General features: G+C 41.3%; 1 protein-coding gene across 10 annotated transcripts in view; it reads right to left on the bottom strand.

The window, feature by feature from the left end:
- Positions 1-1,799: 1,799 nt before the first annotated feature.
- Positions 1,800-27,090, bottom strand: part of LOC109874095 (rhotekin) — a 41,828-nt gene continuing 16,537 nt past the window's right edge. For 2 of the 10 annotated variants that reach the window (XR_004206100.1, XR_004206098.1), the window contains exons 10-11: positions 11,631-11,735; positions 4,686-4,795 (exon numbers count right to left, since the gene is read on the bottom strand). Coding sequence is in view for 5 of the 10 variants with exons in the window: in XM_020465864.2 (XP_020321453.1) it covers positions 4,644-4,795; positions 11,631-11,735; positions 20,896-21,064 (426 nt within the window). In the remaining 5 variants the exon portion in view is untranslated. Of the gene's footprint in view, positions 4,796-10,641; positions 10,712-11,625; positions 11,736-20,894; positions 21,065-27,090 lie in introns of those variants that run through there. The other 8 variants (XR_004206101.1, XR_004206099.1, XR_002252668.2 and 5 more) reach the window with 7 other exon arrangements.

Below are 27,090 nucleotides of genomic sequence, written 5' to 3' on the forward strand. Positions count from 1 at the left end.
CAGACCAGAGGATATTTCTCCAAAAAGTACAATCTGGCTTTTTTTATTGCGGTTTTGGAGCTGTGTGTAAGGGTTGCGGAACTGGTGGCAGTGAACTCAGACACAGGAGAGCAGAGATCGATAATAGCCGGAGTAGTTTAATTACAAAACCCACGGCAATACAAAAATAACCTACATGGCTACAAAACCCAACACATAGCGTATAAACACTTACAAACAATTCCACACAAGGACATGGGGGGAACAGAGGGTTAAATACACAACAATTAATGATGGAAATGGAAACCAGGTGTGTAAGAAAGCAAGACAAAACATAACCTTTCAGGTTATGTCGATATAGGACTCGTTTTACTGTGGATATAGATACTTTTGTACCCGTTTCCTCCAGCATCTTCACAAGGTCAACTACACATGTACAGTTCACGTTGGAACTTTACATTTGCTGTTGTTCTGGGATTGATTTGCACTTTTCGTTCATCTCTAGGAGACAGAACGCATCTCCTTCCTGAGCGGTATGATGGCTGCATGGTCCCATGGTGTTTATACTTGCGTACTATTGTTTGTACAGATGAACGCGGTACCTTCAGGCGTTTGGAAATTGCTCCCAAAGATGAACCAGACTTGTGGTCTACAATAGCTTTTCTGAGGTCTTGGCTGATTTCTTTTGATTTTCCCATGATGTCAAGCAAAGAGGCACTGAGTTTGAAGGTAGGCCTTGAAATGCATCCACAGGTACATCTCCAATTGACTCAAAAGATGTAAATTAGCTTATCAGAAGCTTCTAAAGCCATGACATCATTTTCTGGAATTTTCCAAGCTGTTTCAAGGCACAGTCAACTTAGTGTATGTAAACTTCTGACCCACTGGAATTGTGATTCAGTGAAAGTGAAATAATCTGTATGTAAACAATTGTTGGAAAAATGACTTGTGTCATGCACAAAGTAGATGTCCTAAACAACTTGCAAAAACTAGTTAACAAGAAATTTGTGGAGTGGTTGAAAAATGTGTTTTAATGACTCCAACCTAAGTGTATGTAAAGTTCCGACGTGAACTGTACATGTGTAGTTGTGCATGCACACACAAACAAGTGAGTAGCCTTATTACTGGAAGGAAGGTCTAGGCACATAACATCATCATTGCCAGTAAGTCTTACTGAGTAATACCACCAAACAGCATCACAGATCTACACACAGTCCTCTGACTGCAAGAAGACAGACCGATTTATAGTCGATCCCATGTCTATCCATATTAATCATGCGGTCATATTAAGGTACACCAGTTTCAGATACCAAACATTGTGAAAATTCCAGCCCATGTCACCCAGCTCCTCCGCCCACTCCACTGGCTTCCAGTCGAAGCTCGCATCCACTGCAAGACCATGGTACTTGCCTACGGAGCAGCAAGAGGAACTGCCCCTCCCTACATTCTGGCTTTGCTCACACACTACACCCCAAGCCGAGCATTCTGTTCTGTCACCTCTGGTTTCTTGGCACCTGCTCAGCCCAGTCCAAGCTCTTCGCTGCCTTAGCACCCCAATGGTGGAACCAGCTTCCCCCTGAAGCTAGGACAGTAGAGTCCCCACCCAGCTTAAGAAAACATCTGAAACCTTAACAATTCAAAGAGTATTTTAAATAACCCCCCCCAGGACTTTACCATTTTAGCAGGAATGACTGGTTAACCTGCCTCCTAGAACACTTATGCCAATCATATGAACACACTCCCAAACAACTGACATACACACAATGTTAGACTATAGACATTCTTGAAAGCCGGGACAAAAAACACATTTCCCCATAATATTAAAAAAATGTGAAATATTTGCATTTTATTTGATATTTTTATTGACCAAAGTATCAGCTACCACATCATGTAAAGGAGCAACAAGTTAATCAAAAAAAAGCTTTACATTAAAATGCACTTAACTGGAATTATGTCAACTCTGTAAGATTCGATAAAAGGGATTTTGATGTATTGTCCAACAAGTGTTTAAAGGCCTTGATTGTTTAATTCGAACACAAAGTTCAAATATGTAAAGCAAATCTCAAAATGTATTTGTTTAATTTCGGAACCACTATGATACCACTAACAACAGGTACAGTGCTTTCGAAAAGTACTCAGACCCCTTCAATTGTTCCACATTTTGTTATGTTACAGCCTTCTTCTAAAATGGACAAAAATAAATAAATAATACATCGACACACAATACCCCATAATGACAAAGCAAAAACAGTTTAAAAAAATAATGTTTGCATATATTCAGACCCTTTACTCAGTACTTTGTTGAAGCACCTTTGGCAGCAATTACAGCCTCAATTCTTCTTGGGTATGACATTACAAGCTTGGCACACCTGTATTTGGAGAGTTTCTCCCATTCTTCTCTGCAGATCCTCTCAAGCTGTCAGGTTGCATTGGGAGTGTGTCTCCAGAGATGTTCGATTGGGTTAAAGTCCGGGCTCTGGCCGGACCACTCAAGGACATTCAAAGACTTGTCCCAAAGCCACTCTTGCATTGTCTTGGCTGTGTGCTTAGGGTCATTGTCCTGTTGGAAATGGAATCTTAGTCCCAGTCTGAGGTCCTGAGCAGGTTTTCATCAAGGATCTGTGTACTTTGCTCCATTCATCTTTCCCTTGATCCTGAAAAAACATCCCCACAACACAATGCTGCCATTACCATGTTTCACCGTAGTGATGGTATAACCGGAAGGTTGCAAGTTCAAATCCCCGAGCTGACAAGGTACAAATCTGTCGTTCTGCCCCTGAACAGGCAGTTAACCCACTGTTCCTAGGCCGTCATTGAAAATAAGAATTTGTTCTTAACTGACTTGCCTAGTAAAATAAAGGTAAAATATATATTTTTAAATTGGCCAGGTGATGAGTGGTGCCTGGTTTCCTCCAGACGTGACACTTGGCATTCAGGCCAAAGAGTTCAATCTTGTTTCTCATGTTCAGAGTCCTTTAGGTGCCTTTTGGCAAACTCCAAGCAAGCTGTCTCGTGCCTTTTACTGAGGAGTGGCTTCTATCTGGCCACACTACTATAAAGGCCTGATTGGTGGAGCACTGCAGAGATGGTTGTCCTTCTGGAAGGCTCCCCCACCTGGAAGGCTCTGTCAGAGTGACCATCGGGTTCTTGGTCACCTCCTTGACCAAAACCCTTTTCAATTTGGCCGGACGGCCAGCTCTAGGAAGTCTCTTGGTGGCTCCAAACTTCTTACAATTAAGAATGATACAGGGCAATGTGTTCTTGGGGACCTTCAATGCGGCAGACATGTTTTGGTACCAACCCCCCAGATCTGTGCCTCGACACAATCATGTCTCTGAGCTGTACGGAAAAAGTGAAGGGGTCTGAATACTTTCCGATTGCACTGTATATAGCAAAGAATATCCCTAGGTCTAGCACAGTAAATACTTTAATGATCCAATGCAGCTTTTTTTTATCCTCAGTATCAAATAATTTCCTGGTAATAATGAAATACATTAGTGATTGTTTTCAATTCAAATGGTCAAAAATAAACACATTTATTTTCTCCGGCAAGAATTTTGGCAGGACTGTCTGGGAGTGTTCTGAGTGAGTAGGAGAAAATTGAATATTTGCCGTTATTGGCAGAGAGGTTTGGAACTCTTTCTTATTATTCTATTAACGTTACCAGGCAGGCCAAAACTCCATCCCACCAAAACAGGTTGAAATTTCAGTCTTTTCAGACAGCTCTTACACTAAAATGGCATTATCATTTTCACAATTCCACAGTATTAGTCCAACCTCACAGTTATGAATTACAGTACCAGTCAAGTTTGGACACACTTACTCATTCCAGGGTTTTTATTTGTATTATTTTCTACATTGTAGAATAAGAGACATCAAAACCAATGAAATAGCACATATGGAATCATGTAGTAACCAAAAAAAGTGTAAAACATTTCAATATATTTTATATTTGAGATTCTTCAAAGTAGTCACCCTTTGCCTTGATGACAGCTTTGCACAAACTTTCGACTGGTACTGTATATATAAAGCACATGAAAGTCACGTTTTGACTGCACTGGTCCTTAATTAGTTCATACATGAACTGCAGAACAGTGAATATTGACAACAATTTGGGTAGCCATCAATGACAGCGTTGACATGCCACTGAAGGAGATGACAGTTCATGACAACAATCATGACCGGAAGACATACAAATAAAGGTTTTTATTGCCATCCTCAAGTTTGAGTTACATGCGCCGCTTTGCAATCATATTGATTATCTTGTCCTGAATTTTTGTGTCCGAAACAAAACTAATTTAAATAGGAAGAGAGAAGGCAAAAAAAAAGTAAGACTAAGTACCAAAATCATACCAACATATTTTGAACCTTTAAAATCAATTAACGGCATTTAAAAGCCGATTGGGTTTGGACAAGTAAAGAGAAGAGCCAAATGTCCTATAAAACATTGAGTCTGGACTAGAAAAGGTCAAAGCTTCATTACCAGAATAACTCAAGAGTGTGGAATGCTACAATTAGCAAAAGTGTGTGATTGCAGCCCCCAATTTGTGGCGTTCCTGTATGTGTTCCTGGAGAGGAGTGGCTAGCTCTTGTGGCTGTTTCGTGCTATTACAGGACAGGGATAGGTACAGTACAGAGACACTGTGTCATGGGAGAGGTGGGTGTCACTGCACGTCACTCCCAAGAGCAGGAGTACAATTGGGTGGTGGGGGGGTGCTGGAGTTTGGTAAGAGTTGGATCCTGTCTTGGATGATGCAGTTGCCTGATGTTGGTCCCCTTGACTGGGACAACCTGGCAATCATGGAGGGTCCTTCAACTATGCCGGTACCACAGGAATTGATATATATAGATAGAGAGAGAGAGACAAAGAGAAAGACATCCGTTATACCAACAAAATGTTCAAAATCCTATTATTCTACTCCATTTAATGTGTAACAGTACAGTTATACCATCGAGAAGAACTATTGGCTGGCCAACTGATTCATCTAGCTGCACGTGCCAAGGGGGACCTGTGAAGGGTCTTCACAGTGAGTCAGGGCTGGTGCCAGAACAAATCAGTTGCACGGGCATTTGACGTCGATAGGGGTGACAATTTATTTTCACAGGTCCGCCTGTGTGTGCACATTGCCATACTTTTTTGGGCCATACAGAATCAGATACATGGGCACTGTTTTGTTCACTCAGATGCTTTATCAGAGATTGATCCGTCTTTCTGTCGGTGCGCATCTTGGCCAAATAAAATATTTTATTTGGACAGGCAGGAGGTATGGTAGGACGGGCCATTACCTCCAAGTCCCACCCATAACGCCAGCCCTATGGAGAGTACAGGTTCATGCTTTATCACAGTAGCAGGTGCAGCTCTGAGGGTGGCTGCACGCCAATATTCAATTACATGTAAGAAAAAATAACAAACAGAAGGCTAAACATCTATGTCTGACGTTAAACTCTTGAACGTTACTTCAAAATTGAGATTTTTGATAAAGTAGACTAGTAAAGCTGCATAGTTCTAGAAAGTTTTGGAACTCCCCTTTCTGGTAAAAATAGTTATACATTGCTGAGGTGTACTTCACTTTTGAGGACACAAGCTCAAATACATAATATTTGTACTATGAAAACATATAGATATTTTATTAAACATACAGTCCCTTCAGAAACTATTCCTACCCCTTGACGTGTTCCACATTTTGTTGTGTTACAGCCTGAATTCAAAATGGATAAAATAGATTTTTTTCTCACCCAAATGTAATACATTTTTTTATACAGAAATATCTCATTTCCATAAGTATTCACACCCCTGAGTCAATACTTTGTAGAAGCACCTTTGGCAGCGATTACAGCTGTGAGTCTTTCTGGGTAAGTCTTGGATTGTGCAACATTTGCACATTATTATTTTCAAAATGCTTCAAGCTCTGTCAAATTGGTTGTTGATCATTGCTAGAAAACCCTTTTTATGTCTTTCCAGAGATGTTCAAGTAGATTTAAGTGAAAACTGTAACTCGGCCATTCAGGAACATTCAATGTCATTTTGGTAAGCAACTCTAGTGTAGATTTAGCATTGCGTTTTAAGTTATTGTCCTGCTGAAAGTTGAATTCATCTCCCAGTGTCTGGTAGAAAGCAGATGTTATGTTTCCTGTGCTTAGCTCTATTCATTTAAAAAAAAAAATCTTTTATCTACCCATAACACGATGCAGCCACCACTATGTTTGAAAATATAGAGAGCGGTACCCAGTAATGTGTTTTATTGGATTTGCCCCAAACACAAAACTTTGTATTCAGGACAAAAAGATTTGCCACATTTTTTGCAGTATTACTTTAGTTCCTTGTTGCAAGCAGGATGCACGTTTGGAATATGTTTTATCCTGTACAGGCTTCCTTCTTTTCACTCTGTCAATTACGCTTTTATTGTGGAGTAATTGCAATGTTGTTGATCCATCTTAAGTTTTCTCCTATCACAGCCACTAAACTCAAACTGTTTTAAAGTCACCATTGGCTTCATTGTGAAGTGAAATCCCTGAGCGGTTTCCTTCCTCTCCGGCAACTGAGCTTGGAAGGATGCCTGTATCTTTGTAGAGTCTGTGTTTTTTAATACCCTATCCAAAGTGTAATTAATAACTTCACCATACTCAAAAGGGATATTTAATGTATGCTTTTTAAAATGTTTTACCCATCTACCAATAGGTGCCCTTCTTTGTGAGACATTGGAAAACCTCCCTTGTCTTTGTGGTAGAATCTGTTTCTGAAATGTAGTGCTCGCCTGAGGGACCTTACAGATAATTGTATGTTTGGGGGCAGAGATGAGGTAGTCATTAAAAAATAATGTTAAAGACTATTATTGAACGCAGAGCAAGTCCATGCAACTTATTATTTGAGTTGGCAAGCACATTTTTACTCCTGAACTTATTTAGGCTTGCCATAACAAAGGGGTTGAATACTTATTGACTGAAGGCATTTCAGCATTTCAGTTTTAATTAATTTGTCAATTAAAATCTAAAAACATAATTCCACTTTGACATTATGGGGTTTTGTGTGTGGGCCAGTGACAAAAACATCTACATTTGATACATTTTAAATTCAGGCTGTAACACAACAAAATGTGGAAAAAGTCAAGGGGTGTGAATACTTTCTGAAGGCACTGTATATGATTTTTCCCCCTATTCAACGAAAGCGGGGCAATAGGGCTTGAAATGACTGAAATTCTTTCTAAATATAGTAACAATCAAATGGTAAACAGCTTTCTACTAGATGTCACCTGTCTTATAACTGTTAAATAAATATTATCATATTTAGTGATGGTACAAATTTAGCTCCCATTTCATATAACCTCCTCTGAGTGATCAAGAAAGAATTTGAATGTCTGCTGACTCGTTAAAAATTCAACTTCAAAGAGTGGTGGTGTTTCAATTCCACAAAATTATTTAGTATTTCTTCATGTTGAGAGCTCTAAATCCGGCTGAGAATATCACAATCTCAAAAATCCCCCAACTCCAAAAACACTCCATACACCCACAAACACGCCCTCACCCAACTCCCCACTCTGCCCAACGCATACCTCGCCAAACGGCTTCATGGGAACGTTGCGCAACACAACTGCTACCACACACAGTGGAGTAGTTGTGTAAGATTTCAGACCAGCAGCATTCTTTTGACTCCCCCAGTTACAGTGATTACTGATGTTGAGAAACAGCCAACATGCCAAGCAATCTGCCAGATAGGCAGAGTAGATGGCACATCTCAGGGGTATTGTGTGGGACAAGTAATCAGATGACAGACAAGTAAAACAAAGCTCAGAACTATAGTTAATGTGATTCGATCAAGATTAAGGAATTAAAAAGTGTATTGAATCCAATATTTGTATATGTTAACTTTAATCCATCATAACAATAAAGGCACCATATGACACTATTGAACTCCATGATGCAATATAAAGAACGCACAGCCGACACACAGCCATCTATTGTCAGGTACAACAATGGACTCGTATGCACTACATCAACTCCTGTACAACACGCCAATGCAACAGACGCTATGAACTATGACATAATTAAGACTTGGTAATAGAGGTTGACCGATTATGATTTTTCAATGCCGATACCGATTATTGGAGGACCAAAAAAGCCAATACCGATTAAATCGGCAGATTTTTAAAAATGTATTTGTAATAATGAGAATTACAACAATACTGAATGAACACTTATTTTAACATAATATAATACATAAATAAAATCAATAAAGCCTCAAATAAATAATGAAACATGTTCAATTTGGTTTAAATACTGCAAAAACAAAGTGCTGGAGAAGAAAGTAAAAGTGCAATATGTGCCATGTAAGAAAGCTAAAGTTTAAGTTCCTTGCTCAGAACATGAGAAAATATGAAAGCTGGTGGTTCCTTTTAACATGAGTCTTCAATATTCCCCAGGTAAGAAGTTTTAGGTTGTAGTTATTATAGGAATTATAGGACTATTTCTCTCTATACCATTTGTATTTCATTAACATTTGACTATTGGATGTTCTTATAGGCACTTTAGTATTGGCAGTGTAACAATATAGCTTCCGCCCCTCTCCTCGATTCTCCCTGGGCTCGAACCAGGAACACAACGACAACAGCCACCCTCGAAGCAGCGTTTTACCCATGCAGAGCAAGGGGAATAACTACTCCAAGTCTCAGAATGAGTGATGTTTGAAACGCTATTAGCGCACTAGCTAGCCATTTCACATCGGTTACACGAGCCTAATCTCAGGAGTTGATAGGCTTGAAGTCATAAACAGCGCAATGCTTGACACACAACAAACAGCTGCTGGCAAAACGCACGAAAGTGCTGTTTGAATGAATGCTTACGAGCCAGCTGCTGCCTACCATCGCTCAGTCAGACTGCTCTATCAAATCATAGACTTAATTATAACATAACACACATAAATACAAGCCTTAGGTCATTAATATGGTCGAATCCGGAAACTATCATCTCGAAAACAATACATTTATTATTTCAGTGAAATACGTAACCGTTCCGTATTTTATCTAATCCATTAGTCTAAATATTCCTGTTACATTGCATAACCTTCAATGTTATGTCATAATTACGTAAAATTCTGGCAAATTATGCGGCCCAAACTGTTGCATATACACTAACTCTGCGTGCAATGAACGCAAGAGAAGTGGCACAATTTCACCTGGTTAATATTGCCTGCTAACCTGGATTTCTTTTAGCTAAATAAGTAGGTTTAAAAATATATACTTCTGTGTATTGATTTTAGGAAAGGCATTAATGTTCATGGTTAGGTACACATTGGAGCAACCACATCGATTATATGCAACGCAGGACACGCTAGATAAACTAGTAATATCATCAACCATGTGTAGTTAACTAGTGATTATGATTGATTGATTGTTTTTTATAAGATACGTTTAATGCTAGCTAGCAACTTACCTTGGCTTACTGCATTCGCATAACAGGCAGGCTCCTCGTGGAGTGCAATGAGAGGCAGGTGGTTTGAGCGTTGGACTAGTTAACTGTAAGGTTGCAAGATTGAATCCCCCTAGCTGACAAGGTGAAAATCTGCCCCTGAACGAGGAAGTTAACCCACCGTTCCTAGGCAGTCATTGAAAATAAGAATGTGTTCTTAACTGACTTGCCTAGTTAAATAAAGATTAAATAAAGGTGTAAATTGAAAAAAAAAAATCTGCCAAATCGGTGTCCAAAAATACTATTGTTATGAAACCTTGAAATCGGCCCAAATTAAATCGGCCATTCCGATTAAATCGGTCGACCTCTACTTGGTAACCATTTTGACCCAACCCTGGCTTTTCTCTATAAACATCCATCAGCTATTCATCAGTGAGATATTTGGAGAGTTTGGCACATTGACTTGGATTATACCCTGGCTTAATTAGTGTTGACCATGACTGAGTCAGTCAAACACTCTGCCAACAGAACAGTTGACATTTGATGTTGTACATCGTCTCCCAGGGACAGTGTGTCTGGGGTTTGTTGACCGTAGAGCTATTTGTTATGGCTCCTGTCAGATGACTGTAGGAAACCACAGCTGCTACTGACCTGACCTGGTTCAATGCGGGTCAAAAGTGTACGCCAGTTTACGGGCCAATGTTCTACACTAACTGATTCAGCTGATCAACTGATCACCAATAGTTTGATTAGCTGAATCAGGGGTATTACCGCTGGGCTGAAATAAAAGCTCTCCAGGACTAGCAGGGAAGAACACAAGCCTACAGTAGAACTCAAACTGAACTATGAACCTGCCCAGTGCATTAGCTGTCTCACAAAGCGGTAGTAATATTCTAGAGATTAGTGTCAATCTGCTATGCTGACAGATCAGACAGTTGAAGAAACATTTATGATCATATCAATATGATTTGCGAGTGTCAATGGAGTGTTCTAATGAGGCTTGACTTTGGCAGGTTCTCTTTACCTTACATATTCCACATGGGCACAAGTCCCAACTATAATCACCCCATTAGTCCTTTGTGGTTTGATTCTAGGAAGTCTGTGGTTGCCATGCCAAGACTGGTTGGCATAGCAGGTGAAAATTGTGTATTGTTCCAGGGACATCATTTACACTGTGAAGTTGAAGTGGCGGTTTCCTCTGTCTGTGTGTGTGTGTGTGTGTGTGTGTTTGTGGGGCTGTTACAGTTGGTGGTACTCTACCTGTGGTTACAGTAAGAGGAGATCAGGCCCACACTTCAGCAGACACAGAGTTATCCTGGATTACCACACTCTCACGTGGGGAAAAGGAGGAGAGGAATGAAGGAGGAGGAGGAAGGGGATGATGAGTGTGTGATGGGTTATAGTAGAGTCGTATAAAAAAAGGGCAATATGATAAATTGATTATTGTGAAAGAAAGGAGAGAAGGAGTAAAATAGCCCCAAACATATTATCACTTTCTTCTGGTTCGACTCAGGCATGCGGAAGGAACAAAGAAATTCTGATCCATTTTCCCCTCGACCATTTCCTTGAAATAACTCCTCTTTCCTGCATTCTTCTCTACCCATCATCTTTCACATCTGGTTCCTCTCCTCGTTTTTTTTCTTCTCTCTCTCCGTCAATCTCTATTTCCGTCTCGCTCTCAAATTCCTGAATAGTGCCTAGATAGATCCATCTGAGTCATTGTGGTATACATAACAGGTGTTGGCGATAATGCCACCATTGTGATTCTATGTATGCTGTCTGTGTGTGTGTGTGTGTGTGTCTGTCAGAGCAGGTTTCGTTCAGTCCATCTTCCTTAAAAGGGTAGAGAGAGGAGGCATATGGAGCCTTTCACCTGTTTTTATTATTATTTTATCCCACGCTTTATCTTAAAGCACGAAATTTGTGGTAATGGTGATCAACGGTATTTTCACTTGTTTAGAGCGTGTGGGGAAAGTTAGTTTAGATGAGTCGCAAAATATCTATATACTAAGAGGTCGCACTGCTGCGCTTACAATCAATATTGTATTGATCATCAAGTATTAATGACAACAATATAATCCTTTGAGAGCAATCTTATTTCCCGACAGTTGCGAAAGCATCCAATGTGTCTAATAATTTAGAGAGAATTCTAGCAGGTCTGCAAACTAATATTAGAATCATTCAAACTGTGTAAGTGTAGGTGAGCGTATAGACCTATGTGATGGTGGTGTGTGTTATTGAATAGTTACCTATTTCGTGGTAAAGCGACCCCTGCTTCGCTGTGACCAAATGGGATTTCCTAGGAGAGGGTACCTCAATCTTCATCAGGTCATTACAACACTGTTTCCACTGACCTGTAGAGTGAAAAGTCGACATGTCTTTGTAAAAAATAGATTTATTGAAATGTAACCGTAACCCACGTCAATTTAAATATAGTTCATTTGTGTGCTCTTTACTTGTTCTTTTACCCCACACAATCCATCCCTTTGTCCAAGAAGGTAGAAAAGCGTGAGTAGTATGGCAAGATTATTTAATTTCAGTATAATGCCAAATCAAGCCACATTCTCCAGCCAGGTTTTTCTAATTAATATGCTTCGGCATGGCCTTGTGCATGCATTGCCTGTATTCCAGAAGTCAGGCCTCTCTCAGCATGTTAAAAAAAGATACATTCGCTGTTTGTAAGAGATCGCATAACTGGGCGTGTAGAACATGACATGACTATATTTAAGTATTTATGCTACTATAGCCTGACAACAAATATTACCATTCATCCATGCCTTATTCAAGCATGCTCAAAATTAAATAGACCGGTAGACTATTTTAAATATTTGACAACAATACAAGGCCACAGCATGGTGTTGCTGTGTGATAGAAGCACAACATAATTTCCTATTTAATTTCACAGCCTATACCAAGGCAGGAGATTATTTTCAAGAAATAACAGCCTAGGAACGGTGGGTTAACTGCCTTGTTCAGGGGCAGAATGACAGATTTTTACCTTGTCAGCTTGGGAATATGATCTTGTAACCTTTCGGTTACTAGTCCAACGCTCTAACCACTAGGCTACCTGCCGCACAGGGCTGGGCGATATGGCCAAAATCTCATATCTCGATTTAGGTAATTTCATATCCCGATAACGATACATATCACGATACAGCACATTTTCTGTAAATTCAATGAATAAATAGTTTACATTTTGAATTAAACTCAACAAATAAAAGGTACTTACTCATATTTGATTATTTCTCCTTTTATTTTGAACCTCTGTGCAAATTTTAAAATAAGCATGTAACAAAATCGAAAATCTAAAAAGGGAAATAGAAAACACTTCAACTATAGTTGCAAACAAAATAAATAAATATTTATTTTTGGGGGCTCGCCTGTTTTGCATGTTATTTTGGCATTAATACGTGTCACATTAATTTGCATATGGTACCTAGGGTCAAGTGTTAGCACCAACTCACGAAACCCCAGTTTCTCAGCCGTGTAAATTGGGTCTGTCTTTGCAGATGTAAGTTGTAACGGAAGCTGTTATCTTCTTCCATCTTCGTGATTCTTTGCCATATGGTGTGGCGCGGGCAAAAGCCTCTTGCAAGTCTGAGTTTGTTTTGAGCACTCAACTGTATTTTTTGGGTCTCATCCGTAGACTCTCTACGTACTGTTTCACATGATTCTTGCGTAAGTGGTAAAAGAGGTTATTGGTGTTTGAGCCCGTTGGTCGGGACCGGCCTGCGTCATATTTTGCAGAGGACGATTTTCTGGTCCGCGTCAAACTTTTCATATCCAAACCACGTCCATGCGACCGAAGTAGCCCCTCTTTTAGGTACGAACTCTGTGTCTCCGTGCTCTGTGTCTCTCCATGTTTGTTTGTGTTGCAAATTTCCTTCCACATGGCAATACCTTGACTTTGTTGTCCTTAAGCCATTTTGCCACAACTTAGGAAGTATGTTTGGGGTCATAGTCCATTTGGAAGACCCATATGCAAACAAGCTTTAACTTCCTGATGTCTTGAGATGTTGCTTCAATATATACACATAATTTCCCCTCACGATGCCATCTATTTTGTGAAGTGCACCAGTCCCTACTGCAACAAAGCACCCACACAACATGATGCTGCCACCCCTGTGCTTCACGTTTGGGATGGTGTTCTTTGGCTTGCAAGCCTCCCCCTTTTTCCCTCAAACATATCGATGGTCATTATGGCCAAACTGTTCTATTTTTGTTCCATCAGACCAGAGGACATTTCTCCAAAAAGTACGATCTTTGTCCCCATGTGCAGTTGCAAACCGTAGTCTGGCTTTTTTATGACGGTTTGGAGCTGTGGCTTCTTCCTTGCTGAGCGGCCTTTCAGGTTATGTCGATATAGGATTCATTTTAAAATGTGGATATTGATACTTTTGTACCCGTTTCCTCCAGCATCTTCACAAGGTCCTTTGATGTTGTTCTGGGATTGATTTAAACTTTCGCACCAAAGTACATTCATCTCTAGGAGACAGAACGCCTCTCCTTCCTGAGCGGTATGACGGCTGCGTGGTCCCATGGTGTTTATACTTGCGTACTATTGTTTGTACAGATGAACGTGGTACCTTCAGGCGTTTGGAAATTGCTCCCAAGGATGAGCCAGACTTGTGGAGGTCTACAATATTTTTTTCTGAGGTCTTGGCTGATTTCTTTTGATTTTCCCATGATGTCAAGCAAAAAGGGCACTGAGTTTGAAGGTAAGCCTTGAAATACATCCACAGTTACACCTTCAGAATCCACAGTTAGCCTACCAGAAGCTTCTAAAGCCATTACATTATTTTCTGGACTTTTCCAAACTGACTAAAGGCACAGTCAACTTAGTGTATGTAGTAAACTTCTGACCCACTGGAATTGAGATAGATTATTTCACTTATAATTCACTGTCTATAAACAATTGTTGGAAAAATGACTTGTCATGCACAAAGTAGATGTCCTAACCGACTTGCCAAAACTATAGTTTGTTAACAAGAAATTTGTGGAGTGGTTGAAAAACAAGTTTCAATGACTCCATTTACTCCAATTACTGCCTCGAGTCTTCTTGGGTATGACGCTTCAAGCTTGGCACACCTATACTTGGGGAATTTCTCCCATTCTCGTCTGCAGATCCTCTCAAGCTCTGTCAGGTTGGATGGGGAGCATCGCTGCATAGGGTTGTTGTCGTGTTGGAAGGTGAACCTTCATCCCAGTCCGAGGTCCTGAGCGCTCTGGAGCATGTTTTCATCAAGGATCTCTCTGTACTTTGCTCCGTTCATCTTTCCCTTACCTGCCGTAAGCTACATATTGTACATTACGTGTTAAACATTATATACAGTAAGGGTTATATAGAGATTCAATAAATGTGAGATGAGATTCTCCATATAGTCAATAAATGGTTGCCAAATTCTGTAAAATGTCTAACTTATTCCTCAAGCATTAAGTGATTTTAACTTACTGCTTGAGTATTTTAACTTACTTACTATTAACTTCCGATAGCCACATTGCAACTGGCAGGGGGGAATCCGATTTCCATTTCAAGGCAATACATTTCTTGGCAATCACTAGCATTATTTCTGTTAGCTTTATAGTATGGCTTTGCCTAAGATTGTTAGTTAGTATAGTTATCCAGTAGACAGACCTCCGGATCGAAAGGGAATGCAACCCCATGAATTGAGGATATGGTATCACATACCCACTGCCAGAAACGGTGTAGTTTTGAACACTGCCAAGTGGAATGGAGGAATGTCCCTTCATCTGAGACACATTTAAAACATAGGGAGGAGATATCAGGGTTGAACTTGTGCAGTCTAGATGGGGTGATATAGAGCTGATGGAGGAAATTAAACTGGATCAGTCTGTATCTGGAGTTCAATGTGGATGTAACACCATCCCTGTATAGGTCACTCCATAGATCCTCATCAAGATCAATACCCAGATCTTTTCCCCCATCTAAGTCAGGGTTTATCTAGCCCAGGCAGTGTTAGTCCTGACATAAGAGCATCTTAAACACGGGAAATTGTCTTGAACAGTGGTTGGTCTGCGTGGCAGAGATGTTCAATAGGTGACATCTTAGGTAGGTTCCATGTCCCTTGTTTCACCCTAATAAAGTTGTCGTTGTAGGTAGCTAACGAAGTCCCTGTTAGGCAAGTGGTATTTCTGTTTCAGCTGATCAAAAGCCATAAGAACTCCCTCCACGTAACAAGGTTCCAGAAGAGTGATCCCCTTATCAGACCATGGTCTAAAGTTACTATTCAGGAAAAACATAGGGATCAATCTATTGTTCCATAAAGGGGTTTTAGGGGAAAGGAATCCCCCTCGTCCGAACAGCTCATGCAGTTTGCACCATGCCAGGACAGAATGTATGATTAAAGGGTTGTCTGTGATGGTTTTTATCGATTTTCTATCCCATTTGTAAAACAATTCTGCCCCAGTGTCATCATTTACCTCAATCTTTTCAATGTTCAACCATGAGGGAGAGGGACCGTTGTCAAACCTCTGAGCCAGAAACCCAGACAGTACAGCCCAGTAGTACATCCTAAAATTGGGGAGGTTTAAGCCCCTTTGACCATAATCAAGGGTCAGTTTATCCAGGCCAACTCTAGGGGTTTTGCCGTGCCAGATAAACCGTCTGGAAGCTTGTCGAGAGAGGAAAAAAATGCTGCGGAAACAGGGATAGGGAGAGATTGAAACAAATATAGAAATCTGGGCAGGACATTAATTTTAATTACCTTTATTCTACCCAGTAGAGTGAGAGGCATGTCCAAGGTCACCCTCCACCTTTTGCAACAAGCTGGCCAGATTGAGTTTATAGAGGTTCTTCAGGTTACCATCCACCATTATGCCAAAATATGTGAAGCCCATAAGCGACCATCTAAAAGGAAACTTGTGCTTGATGGTATGTTGGTCAAAGACAGACAACGGATCACAGACAACAATGAAACAGCCTATAGGGAGGAGGTCAGTGACCTGGCAGTGTGCCAGGAGAACAACATTTCCATCAACATCAGCAAGACAAAGGCGCTGATCGTGGACTACAGGAACGGAGGGCAGAGCACGCACCCACACACATCGACAGGGCTGCAGTGGAGCAGGTCGAGAGTTAAGTTCCTAGGTGTCCAAATCAGTAAGGAATTGTTAGGGTTCACACATACCAACACAGTTGTGAAGAAGGAATAACGCCTCTACCCCCTCAGGAGTCTGAAAAGATTTGGCATGGGGCCTCAGATACTCAAAAGGTTCTATAGCTACACCATTTAGAGCATCTTGACTTGCTGCATCACCGCTTGGTATGGCAACTGCTTGCCACCCGACTGCAAGGCGCTACAGAGGGTAGTTCGTACGGCCCTGTACATCATACTAGGCAGTGTCAGAGGAAGGCCCTAAAAATTGTCAAAGACCGATGCAACAGGTCTGTAACCATCAGGACCCTGAACAGCTTGTATCCCAAAGCCCTAAAACTGCTAAATAGTTAGTTAAATACCTACCCGGACTACCTGGATTGACCCTTTTTGCAATAACTCTTTTGACTCATCACATACGCTGCTGCTGCTACTGTTAATTATCTATCCTATTGCCTATTCACTTTATCACAGCCTACAGTACGTACATACAATGTCAACCTCAAATACCTTGTAGCTCTGCACATCCACTCGGTACTAGCACCCCTTGTATATAGCCACGTTATCATTACTCATTGTGTATTTTTTGCTAGTTATTATTTTTCAATTATACTGACTCTTTTTTTATATGTCTGCATTTTTGGGATGTGCCCGTAAGCATTTCACTGTTAGTCTACACCCGTTTACGAAGTATGTGACAAATAAAATTGGATTGGATTTTCCACAATCTTACTGCACAATAAACAACCTTATTGTGCATGAAACATCCAAACACTTACAAAGCAAGTTAAGCAACACATATTCAACATTGCTATCCATGACAGACCATCCTAAAATGAAATACACCGTAAGTACATACAAGGGAACATAAATTCAATACACGGTAAAAGCACTTACAGAAGTGACAAGCTAGGTAATGTCATTTTCGGATTTATAACCAAGGTGGACTCAAACATTTCAACCTGTATTTAATCGATGGGCCCTAATACTGTATTCTCTGATAAAATACCTAAAGGTGTGTTTACTAGGCATAGGTGTGTACTGTATACTAGGACTTACAGACATGGCTAGCATGTTGGCATTTATTGTCATGAGTCTTGCCCTGGAGGCAGCACTGCAGAGTGGTTACTAGCTGGCACAGACCCAAAGTAATCAAATCTGAATTTAAACCTAACTCCACTGCTAACCTTCATGCTTAACCCTAACGGAAGACCCAAAAGCTACATTTTTGTTTTCATATATATTTTTTTAGATAGACAATTTTGACTTTGCAGCTGACACCGCTCAGTTCTGCCTCCAGGGCAAGACTCGTGAAAATAAACATCAACCTGCAGACGGCTACAGGCCATCTGGCCACAATTTTAGAAAATTGTGTGTAGGATAGGCATGGAATTTAGGTTAATTACCCAACCTCACCCTCTCAGCAGAACAGTGTGTGTGTTGTGTTTGGTGCCTCATCTTTATAAATTTGACTGAGGCTCAACAATAGCATTTTTCAATCGTTACAAATACACAGTTCACAAAAGGGACAAATCACAACGACAGGTTTTCTATTCTCACAGTGTCGTCCACACAGACATTCTTCTAGAATCGGAGGAAGTGAAAGAAAAGAAAAGCTTGGTGCAGTGTCTGGGATTGTATATCGTGTTAAATATGTGAGTGAGTAACTGGATTTTGTGTACTACAAGGAGTGGGATCCTGAGAATTCTGTTGCTTGAGGTGGAGGGAAATCATTGGGAATGAATCGCTCGGTGTACAGTAAAAACTGACATGTTATGCTCAATTGATTGTTAAAAATATATGATATAATAAAATGATTGCTCGGAGAAAGAGATTGCTTAGCAATTCGTATATTTTCAAGAAAATGAATTAAGGTTAAAAAGAATATTGCCACCCCTGTTTTCCACCCTCCCGTTGCAAGGGTAATGGCACGGAGCCTTTTTCTAAAATGTTTAATGAGATTGGGAAACACATTCGGAGTGATCTTAGATCCTTCCTCCATACAAAATCCTTACAGATTCTTAATATCCTTTGTCTGCACTTTTGGGACGGCCCTCTTCAATTCAAACCACAGGTTTTAAATGGGGTTCAAGACTGAGATGGTCATTGCAATATGTTGATTTTGTGGTCAAGTAATCATTTCTTTGTGGATTTTGATGTCTGCTTGGGCTTATTGTTTTGCTGGAAGATCTACTTGTGGCAAAGGTTCAGCCTCCTGGCAGAGGCAACCAGGTTGTTGGCAAAAAATGTCCTGGTGCCGTGTGCAAGCAAAATAGCCCAATAACATCAAAGATCCACCACCATATTTTACAGTAGGTACAGGGTTCACTTCGGTATGTACATGCTTCTTTCGCCAAACCTACCACTGGTGTGCTTGGCCACTTGGATTCAAACCAGTGCTATGGTCAGATGACATGAAAATAACACTCTTGGCCACGCACACCAGTGGTGGGTTTGGCACAGCAGGAGGTGTGTGTGTGTGTAGCAGGAGATTAAAGCAAACAGGTCTCATCTCCGTCTCCTCACAGACTGACAAGATAAAGCAGGTATTATAGAGACAAAGGAATTGGGTAGAGCCAGACATGAGCTTAGTTTCACTGTCGGCTTACAAACGGATCAGTCTCTCCCTGCAACTGGTGCATAACTGTGGTGAGATGAGTAACAAATTAGAGCTGCCAATCAAAGTGTTGCTAGATGGATTTTCAAATTGATCCTAATTGGTTCCAATGGCTTGATTGATAAGCGAATCGTTGAATGTTCTTCTCCATGAGGAATAATGGCCTCCCACAGATTCCCACGCCAGTACCTTAGCCAAATACATTTAAACTCGGTTTTTCCACAATTCCTGACATTTAATCCCAGTAAAAATTCCCTCTTAGGTCAGTTAGGATCACCACTTAGGTCAGTTAGGATCACCACCACCATTTTGCCACAACTTTGGAAGTACGCTTGGGGTCATTGTCCATTTGGAAGACCCATTTTGCAACCAAGCTTTAACTTCCTGACTGATGTCTTGAGATATTGCTTTAATATATCCACATAATTTTCCTCCCTCATGATGCTATCTATTTTGTGAAGTGCACCACTCCCTCCTGCAGCAAAGCACCCACACAACATGATGCTGTCACCCCTGTGCTTCATGGTTGGGATGGTGTTCTTTGGCTTGCAAGCCTCCCCCTTTTTCCTGCAAATATAACGATGGTCATTATGGCCAAACAGTTCTAATTTTGTTTCATCAGACCAGAGGACATTTCTCCAAAAAGTACGAACTTTGTCCCCATGTGCAGTTGCAAACCGTAGTCTGGCTATTTTTATGGCGGTTTTGGAGCAGTGGCGTCTTCCTTACGGAGTGGCCTTTCAGGTTATGTTGGTATAGGACTCGTTTTACTGTAGATAGATACTTTTGTACCTGTTTCCTACAGCATCTTCACAAGGTCCTTTGCCGTTGTTCTGTGATTGATTTGCACTTTTCGGGCACCAAAGTACATTCACCTCTAGGAAACAGAACACATCTCCTTCCTGAGCAGTGTGACGGCTGCATGGTCCCATGGTGTTTATACTTGCGTACTATTGTTTGTACAGATGAATGTGGTACCTTCAGGCATTTGTAAATTGCTCCCAAGGATGAACCAGACTTGTGGAGGTCTACAATATTTTTTTCTGGGGTCTTTTGATTTTCCCATGATGTCAAGCAAAGTCACTGAGTTTGAAGGTAGGCCTTGAAATAAATCCACATGTACACCTCCAATTGACTCAAATGATGTCAATTAGCCTATCAGTAGCTTCTAAAGCCATGACATCATTTTCTGGAATTTTCCAAGCTGTTTAAAGGCACAGTCAATTTAGTGTATGTAAACATCTGACCCACTGGAATTGTAATTGAGTGAATTATAAGTGAAATAATCGGTCTGTAAACAATTGTTGGAAAAATTACTTGTGTCATGCACAAAGTAGATGTCCTAACCGACTTGCTAAAACTATAGTTTGTTAACAATAAATTTGTGTAGTGGTTGAAAAACGAGTTTTAATGACTCCAACCTAAGTGTATGTAAACTTCTGACTTCAACTGTGTATGTATATGTGTATATAATATAATGACCCCCTTATGAAGACAAGAATGATAAAACCTAACATTACAATTCAACAGTAATGTTCATCATTTATCTGGAAATGTCACTTCTATCTGTCCCTGTCGGATTAAAGAAGGGTGGGCTAGTAGCGTGTAATGGGTCAAAACAAAAACCTGCACAGCCTGTGAGTATGCAGGACCAGGGATTGTGTCCACTAGTATACAGCAAATCGATAAGTATTTCAATTTAATCAAATAATAACCAAATAGAATTTAATCAAACTTAATCAAATCCAATCAAATGTTACTAAATGTATCAGTATGACTCACTCATGTCATAGAAGTGCTGCCAGAAGGCCTCCATCCAGCGCTGTGTGTCCTGGGGTGTGTGTGTGACCAGAGTGTGTGTGACAGCTTCGTCACCTCGGGTGTGTGTGCTGATAGATATACTCTGGGTATGGTGCAGAGGCCCTCTCTCGGACAGATGGATGTGGGTCTCCTGAGAAGGAGAGAAACACACACAATCCACATTGAAATCTTAACAGAAGCATGTTCAAATAAAATAGTATTTGTCACATGTGTGAAATGCTTACTTTACAAGCCCTTAACTCTATTTCTTGAGCTGCGAAGTTGGTTAAAGTTTTTTTTTTAAATACATCAAAAGTAACACAATAAAGAGTCTATATACGGGAGGAACCGGTGCCAAGTCAATGTGCGGGGGTACAGGTTAGTCAAGGTCATTTATAGGTTGGGTCATTTTCACAGCTTTCTATTTTCTCACAACCGGCCAAACCGATGTCAGTTGGACATTTTGCACAGGCATGTTGTTGCATTTGATCCCTGTTCCCTAAATGTCTTTGCTTTGTGAAAAAAGCAAATATGACATTTCAAACTTTACCGATGTCAACTAACCTATGTGGACAAGAGGAATACCTATGTAAGAATGCTCTTAAATCGACTACAGCTCAGCATTTACCACCTTAGCACCCTCCAAACTCATCATTAAGCTTGAGACCCTGGGTCTCGATCCCGCCCTGTGCAACTGGGTCCTGGACTTTGACGGGACGCCCCCAGGTGGTGAGGGTAGGAAACAACATCTCCACCCCACTGATCCTCAACACAAGGGTGCGTTCTCAGCCCTCTCCTGTACTCCCTGTTCACCCATTACTGCGTGGCCATGCACGCCTCCAACTCAATCATCAAGTTTGCAGACGACACTAGTATTAGGCTTGATTACCAACAACGACGAGACGGCCTACAAGGAGGTGGTCAGGGCCCTTGGAGTGTGGTGTCAGGAAAACAACCTCACACTCAACGTCAACAAAACAAAGGAGATGATCGTGGACTTCAGGAAACCCCCTATCCACAGGACAGTAGTGGAGAAGGTGAAAAGTTAAGTTCCTCGGCATACACATCACGGACAAACTGAAATGTTCCATCCACACAGACAGCGTGGTGAAGAAGGCGCAACAGCGCTTCTTAAGAAATTTGGCTTTTACAGATGCACAATCTAGAGCATCCTGTCGGGCTGTATGCCTGGTACGGCAACTGCTCCGCCCACAACCATAAGTCTCTTCAGAGGGGAGTGAGGTCTGCACAACGCATCACCGGGGCCAAACTACCTGCGCTCCAGGACACCTACAGCACCCGATGTCACAGGAAGGCCAAAAAGATCATCAAGGACAACAACCACCCGAGCTACTGCCTGTTCACCCCGCTATCATCCAGAAGGCGATGTCAGTACAGGTGCATCAAAGCTGGGACTGAGAGACTGAAAAACAGCTTCTATCTCAAGGCCATCAGACTGTTAAACAGCCACCACTAACATTGAGTGGCTGCTGCCAACATACTGACTCATCTCTCTGTCTCAAGGCCATCAGACTGTTAAATAGCCACCACTAACATTGAGTGGCTGCTGCCAACATACTGACTCAAATCTCTAGCCACTTCAATAATAAAAAATAGGATGTAATAAATGTATCACTAGTCACTTTAAACAATGCCACTTAATAAAATGTTTACATACCCTACATTACCATCTACTGCATCTTGCCGTTCGGCCATCGCTCATCCATATATTTATATGTACATATTCTTAATCATTCATTTACACTTGTGTGTATTAGGTAGTTGTTGTGAAATTGTTAGATATTACTGCATGGTCGGAACTAGAAACACAAGCATTTCGCTACACTCACATTAACATCTGCTAACCATGTGTGTGTGAGACCAATAAAATTAGATTGAAGCATTCATTCTATACATTTTTGGCATTCTGGTGAGCAAGGTTTTATTTAGTCTTATAGGGCAACATATAGGCTAATGGCAGAAGAGAAGCTGCATGTATCTAATTATAGACAAGTTGACAAAGAAAATTGCATACATAACCAAATAAAAAATAAATCCTTCCGCGTGTCTGACTGTAGCCTACAGCCCATTTTCTATATTAGCAGGTAAGGGCCTTAGATTTTCACTTTCTTACATATAGTCAGGCGGTTGTGGATGGGTTATTAGCAAACGCGGGAAGGTGCGGGTGAACAAACAGCTGACCCGCGCACCACTAGTGCACATGGCTGATGTGCATGTACTGTAGCTGCTGTCAGGCTGATTAGCAACCACATTGCATGAAATAGTTGGCTTCATTGTGAGAGAATGAACGTGAAGGGGTTAAAGAGCAAGCAAACAGAATTCCGTTCCTGTCATGCTCAAAGCGAGATCTGACTTTAAACTTGCTTGTTTACCCAACCGTGGGGCAGACTGTTTGTTCCCACATTCTCTATTGGTTACACGGTCTTTTGGCCTCCCATCCCATTCTAACCAACTCTCCCAGCTTTGTATTCATGTTACCTGATGAAATTGCTATACAATATTATCTTTTTGTCATCTGATGCACATTCAAATGTTAGAAATCAACACTGCAGAGCTCTCCCTGTCCTCTGCCGTGTCCTGATTATATTACTACTGATTATATCTGGAAATGTGCATTTACACCCTGGACCTTCTACTGTTGCTAGCCGCATTACTGATTTGTGCTCTGATATGTGCTTCACTGATTTCTGCTCTTGTAAAAGCCTGGATTTTCTGCACGTTAACACTAGAAGCTTATTATCTAAAATGTATCAATTGAAAGTGTGGGTTCACAGCTCCAATCCAGATGTGTTGGTCATTGCTGAGACGTGGTTAAAAAAGAGTGTTTGAAACACTGATGTTATCCTTTCTAGTTATAACCTTTTTCTGCAAGACAAATCTTCCAAAGGTAGGGGAGTAGCAATCTTTACCAAGGAACACCTTCAGTGCTCAGTTGTCTCCATCAAGTCTGTCACCAAACAATTTGATTTGCTGGTTAACACATTAAACTTCCATCTAACTCTTTGTTGACTGTTGCTGGGTGTTGTCGGCCACCATCAGCACCGGCCTGAACCCTAAATGCCCTAAGCGCTCTCCTGGCCCCTTCCACTAAGTCTGAATTTGTCCTGCTAGGTGACCTAAAGTGGGACATGCTAAACCACCTGACCAAGTCCTAAAGCAATGGGACTTACCAATCCCACAAGGTTAGACTCCAAACACCCAGAAAAGGCTACTCTCCTTGATGTTATCCTCACAAATAATACTGATAGGTCCTTACAGAAAACACCAGTGATCACTGTTTTACAGCCTGTGTTTGTAATGGCTGCTCAGTGAAACGACCTGTCCCGATGTTATACACACATCATTAAAGTTCTTTAGCAAGCAATAAGAACACCTCCTCCCAGCTGCCCACTGCACTGAAGATAGGAAACACTGTCACCACTGATAAATCCACCATAATTGAGAATTTCAATAAGCATTTTTCTACGGCTGGCCATGCTTTCCACCTGGCTACTCCTACCCCGGACAACAGCACTGCACCCCCAACAGCAACTCGCCCAAGCCTTCCCCATTTCTCCTTCTCCCAAATCCATTCAGCTGATGTTCTGAAAGAGCTGCAAAATCTGGACCCCTACAAATCAGCCGGGCTAGACAATCTGGACCCTTTCTTTCTAAAATTATCTGCCGAAATTGTTGCCACCCCTATTACTAGCCTGTTCAACCTCTCTTTCGTGTCGTCTGAGATTCCCAAAGATTGGAAAGCAGCTGCGGTCATCCCCCTCTTCAAAGGGGGGGACACTCTTGACCCAAACTGCTACAGACCTATATCTATCCTACCGTGCCTTTCTAAGGTCTTCGAAAGCCAAGTCAACAAACAGATTACCGACCATTTCGAATCTCACCATACCTTCTCTGCTATGCAATCTGGTTTCAGAGCTGGTCATGGGTGCGCCTCAGCCACGCTCAAGGTCCTAAACGATATCTTAACCGCCATCGATAAGAAACATTACTGTGCAGCCGTATTCATTGATCTGGCCAAGGCTTTCGACTCTGTCAATCACCATATCCTCATCGGCAGACTCGACAGCCTTGGTTTCTCAAATGATTGCCTCGCCTGGTTCACCAACTACTTCTCTGATAGAGTTCAGTGTGTCAAGTCGGAGGGTCTGCTGTCCGGACCTCTGGCAGTCTCTATGGGGGTGCCACAGGGTTCAATTCTTGGACCGACTCTCTTCTCTGTATACATCAATGAGGTCGCTCTTGCTGCTGGTGAGTCCCTGATCCACCTCTACGCAGACGACACCATTCTGTATACTTCCGGCCCTTCTTTGGACACTGTGTTAACAACCCTCCAGGCAAGCTTCAATGCCATACAACTCTCCTTCCGTGGCCTCCAATTGCTCTTAAATACAAGTAAAACTAAATGCATGCTCTTCAACCGATCGCTACCTGCACCTACCCGCCTGTCCAACATCACTACTCTGGACGGCTCTGACTTAGAATACGTGGACAACTACAAATACTTAGGTGTCTGGTTAGACTGTAAACTCTCCTTCCAGACCCATATCAAACATCTCCAATCCAAAGTTAAATCTAGAATTGGCTTCCTATTTCGCAACAAAGCATCCTTCACTCATGCTGCCAAACATACCCTTGTAAAACTGACCATCCTACCAATCCTCGACTTTGGCGATGTCATTTACAAAATAGCCTCCAATACCCTACTCAACAAATTGGATGCAGTCTATCACAGTGCAATCCGTTTTATCACCAAAGCCCCATATACTACCCACCATTGCGACCTGTACGCTCTCGTTGGCTGGCCCTCGCTTCATACTCGTCGCCAAACCCACTGGCTCCATGTCATCTACAAGACCCTGCTAGGTAAAGTCCCCCCTTATCTCAGCTCGCTGGTCACCATAGCATCTCCCACCTGTAGCACACGCTCCAGCAGGTATATCTCTCTAGTCACCCCCAAGACCAATTCTTTCTTTGGCCGCCTCTCCTTCCAGTTCTCTGCTGCCAATGACTGGAACGAACTACAAAAATCTCTGAAACTGGAAACACTTATCTCCCTCACTAGCTTTAAGCACCAACTGTCAGAGCAGCTCACAGATTACTGCACCTGTACATAGCCCACCTAAAATTTAGCCCAAACAACTACCTCTTTCCCAACTGTATTTAATTTTTATTTATTTATTTATTTTGCTCCTTTGCACCCCATTATTTTTTTATTTCTACTTTGCACATTCTTCCATTGCAAAACTACCATTCCAGTATTTTACTTGCTATATTGTATTTACTTTGCCATCATGGCCTTTTTTTGCCTTTACCTCCCTTCTCACCTCATTTGCTCACATTGTATATAGACTTGTTTATACTGCATTATTGACTGTATGTTTGTTTTTACTCCATGTGTAACTCTGTGTCGTTTTATCTGTCGAACTGCTTTGCTTTATCTTGGCCAGGTCGCAATTGTAAATGAGAACTTGTTCTCAACTTGCCTACCTGGTTAAATAAAGGTAAAATAAATAAAAAATAAATAAATAAATAAAAGCCTTCCTTCATGATCTGGCCTCTGTAAATTGGTATAGAATCAGCTTGATCCCCTCTGTTGAAGACGCTTGGACCTTCTTTTTTGATATTTTCAGGTGGTATCGTTAACAAATACGCGCCCATAATGAAAATTTAAAAACAGGTTCAGCCCCTGGTTCGACTGATCTGGCTGAGTTTAAAATCACCACCTCATTAAGTCAGTATTCCTATTTGACTCAGCCATGCCTTATTGCCCACCCAACATTTCCTCAAATCCCACCCCTTCTAATGCGACTATCCCCGATGCTCCTCCCTCTTTTTCCACTGCCACATTACAAAGTCTCTCCTGCAGGCGGTCAGAGTCCAAGGTGCTAAAGGAGCTCCTTAAACTTGACCCCAAAAAACATAATGTTGTGATGCTACCATGTTGTCATTTGTTGCTGCCATGCTGAGTTATCTTAGGTCTCTATGTAGTGTTGGTGTTTTGTCCTATATTTATTTTAGTTTTAATCCCAGGCCCCTCTCCCTTGCAGAAGGCCTTTTGCGTCTAGTTAAATGTCTAGTTAAATAAAAGTGATATAAAATAAAAAATCTCCAGGCAAGGGGTGTCTTTGGGTTATACCTCGACAGTGCTCTCTAGTG

This window comes from Oncorhynchus kisutch, linkage group LG29 (assembly GCF_002021735.2).
Source record: "Oncorhynchus kisutch isolate 150728-3 linkage group LG29, Okis_V2, whole genome shotgun sequence".
In the NCBI taxonomy this organism is placed as follows: domain Eukaryota; kingdom Metazoa; phylum Chordata; class Actinopteri; order Salmoniformes; family Salmonidae; genus Oncorhynchus; species Oncorhynchus kisutch.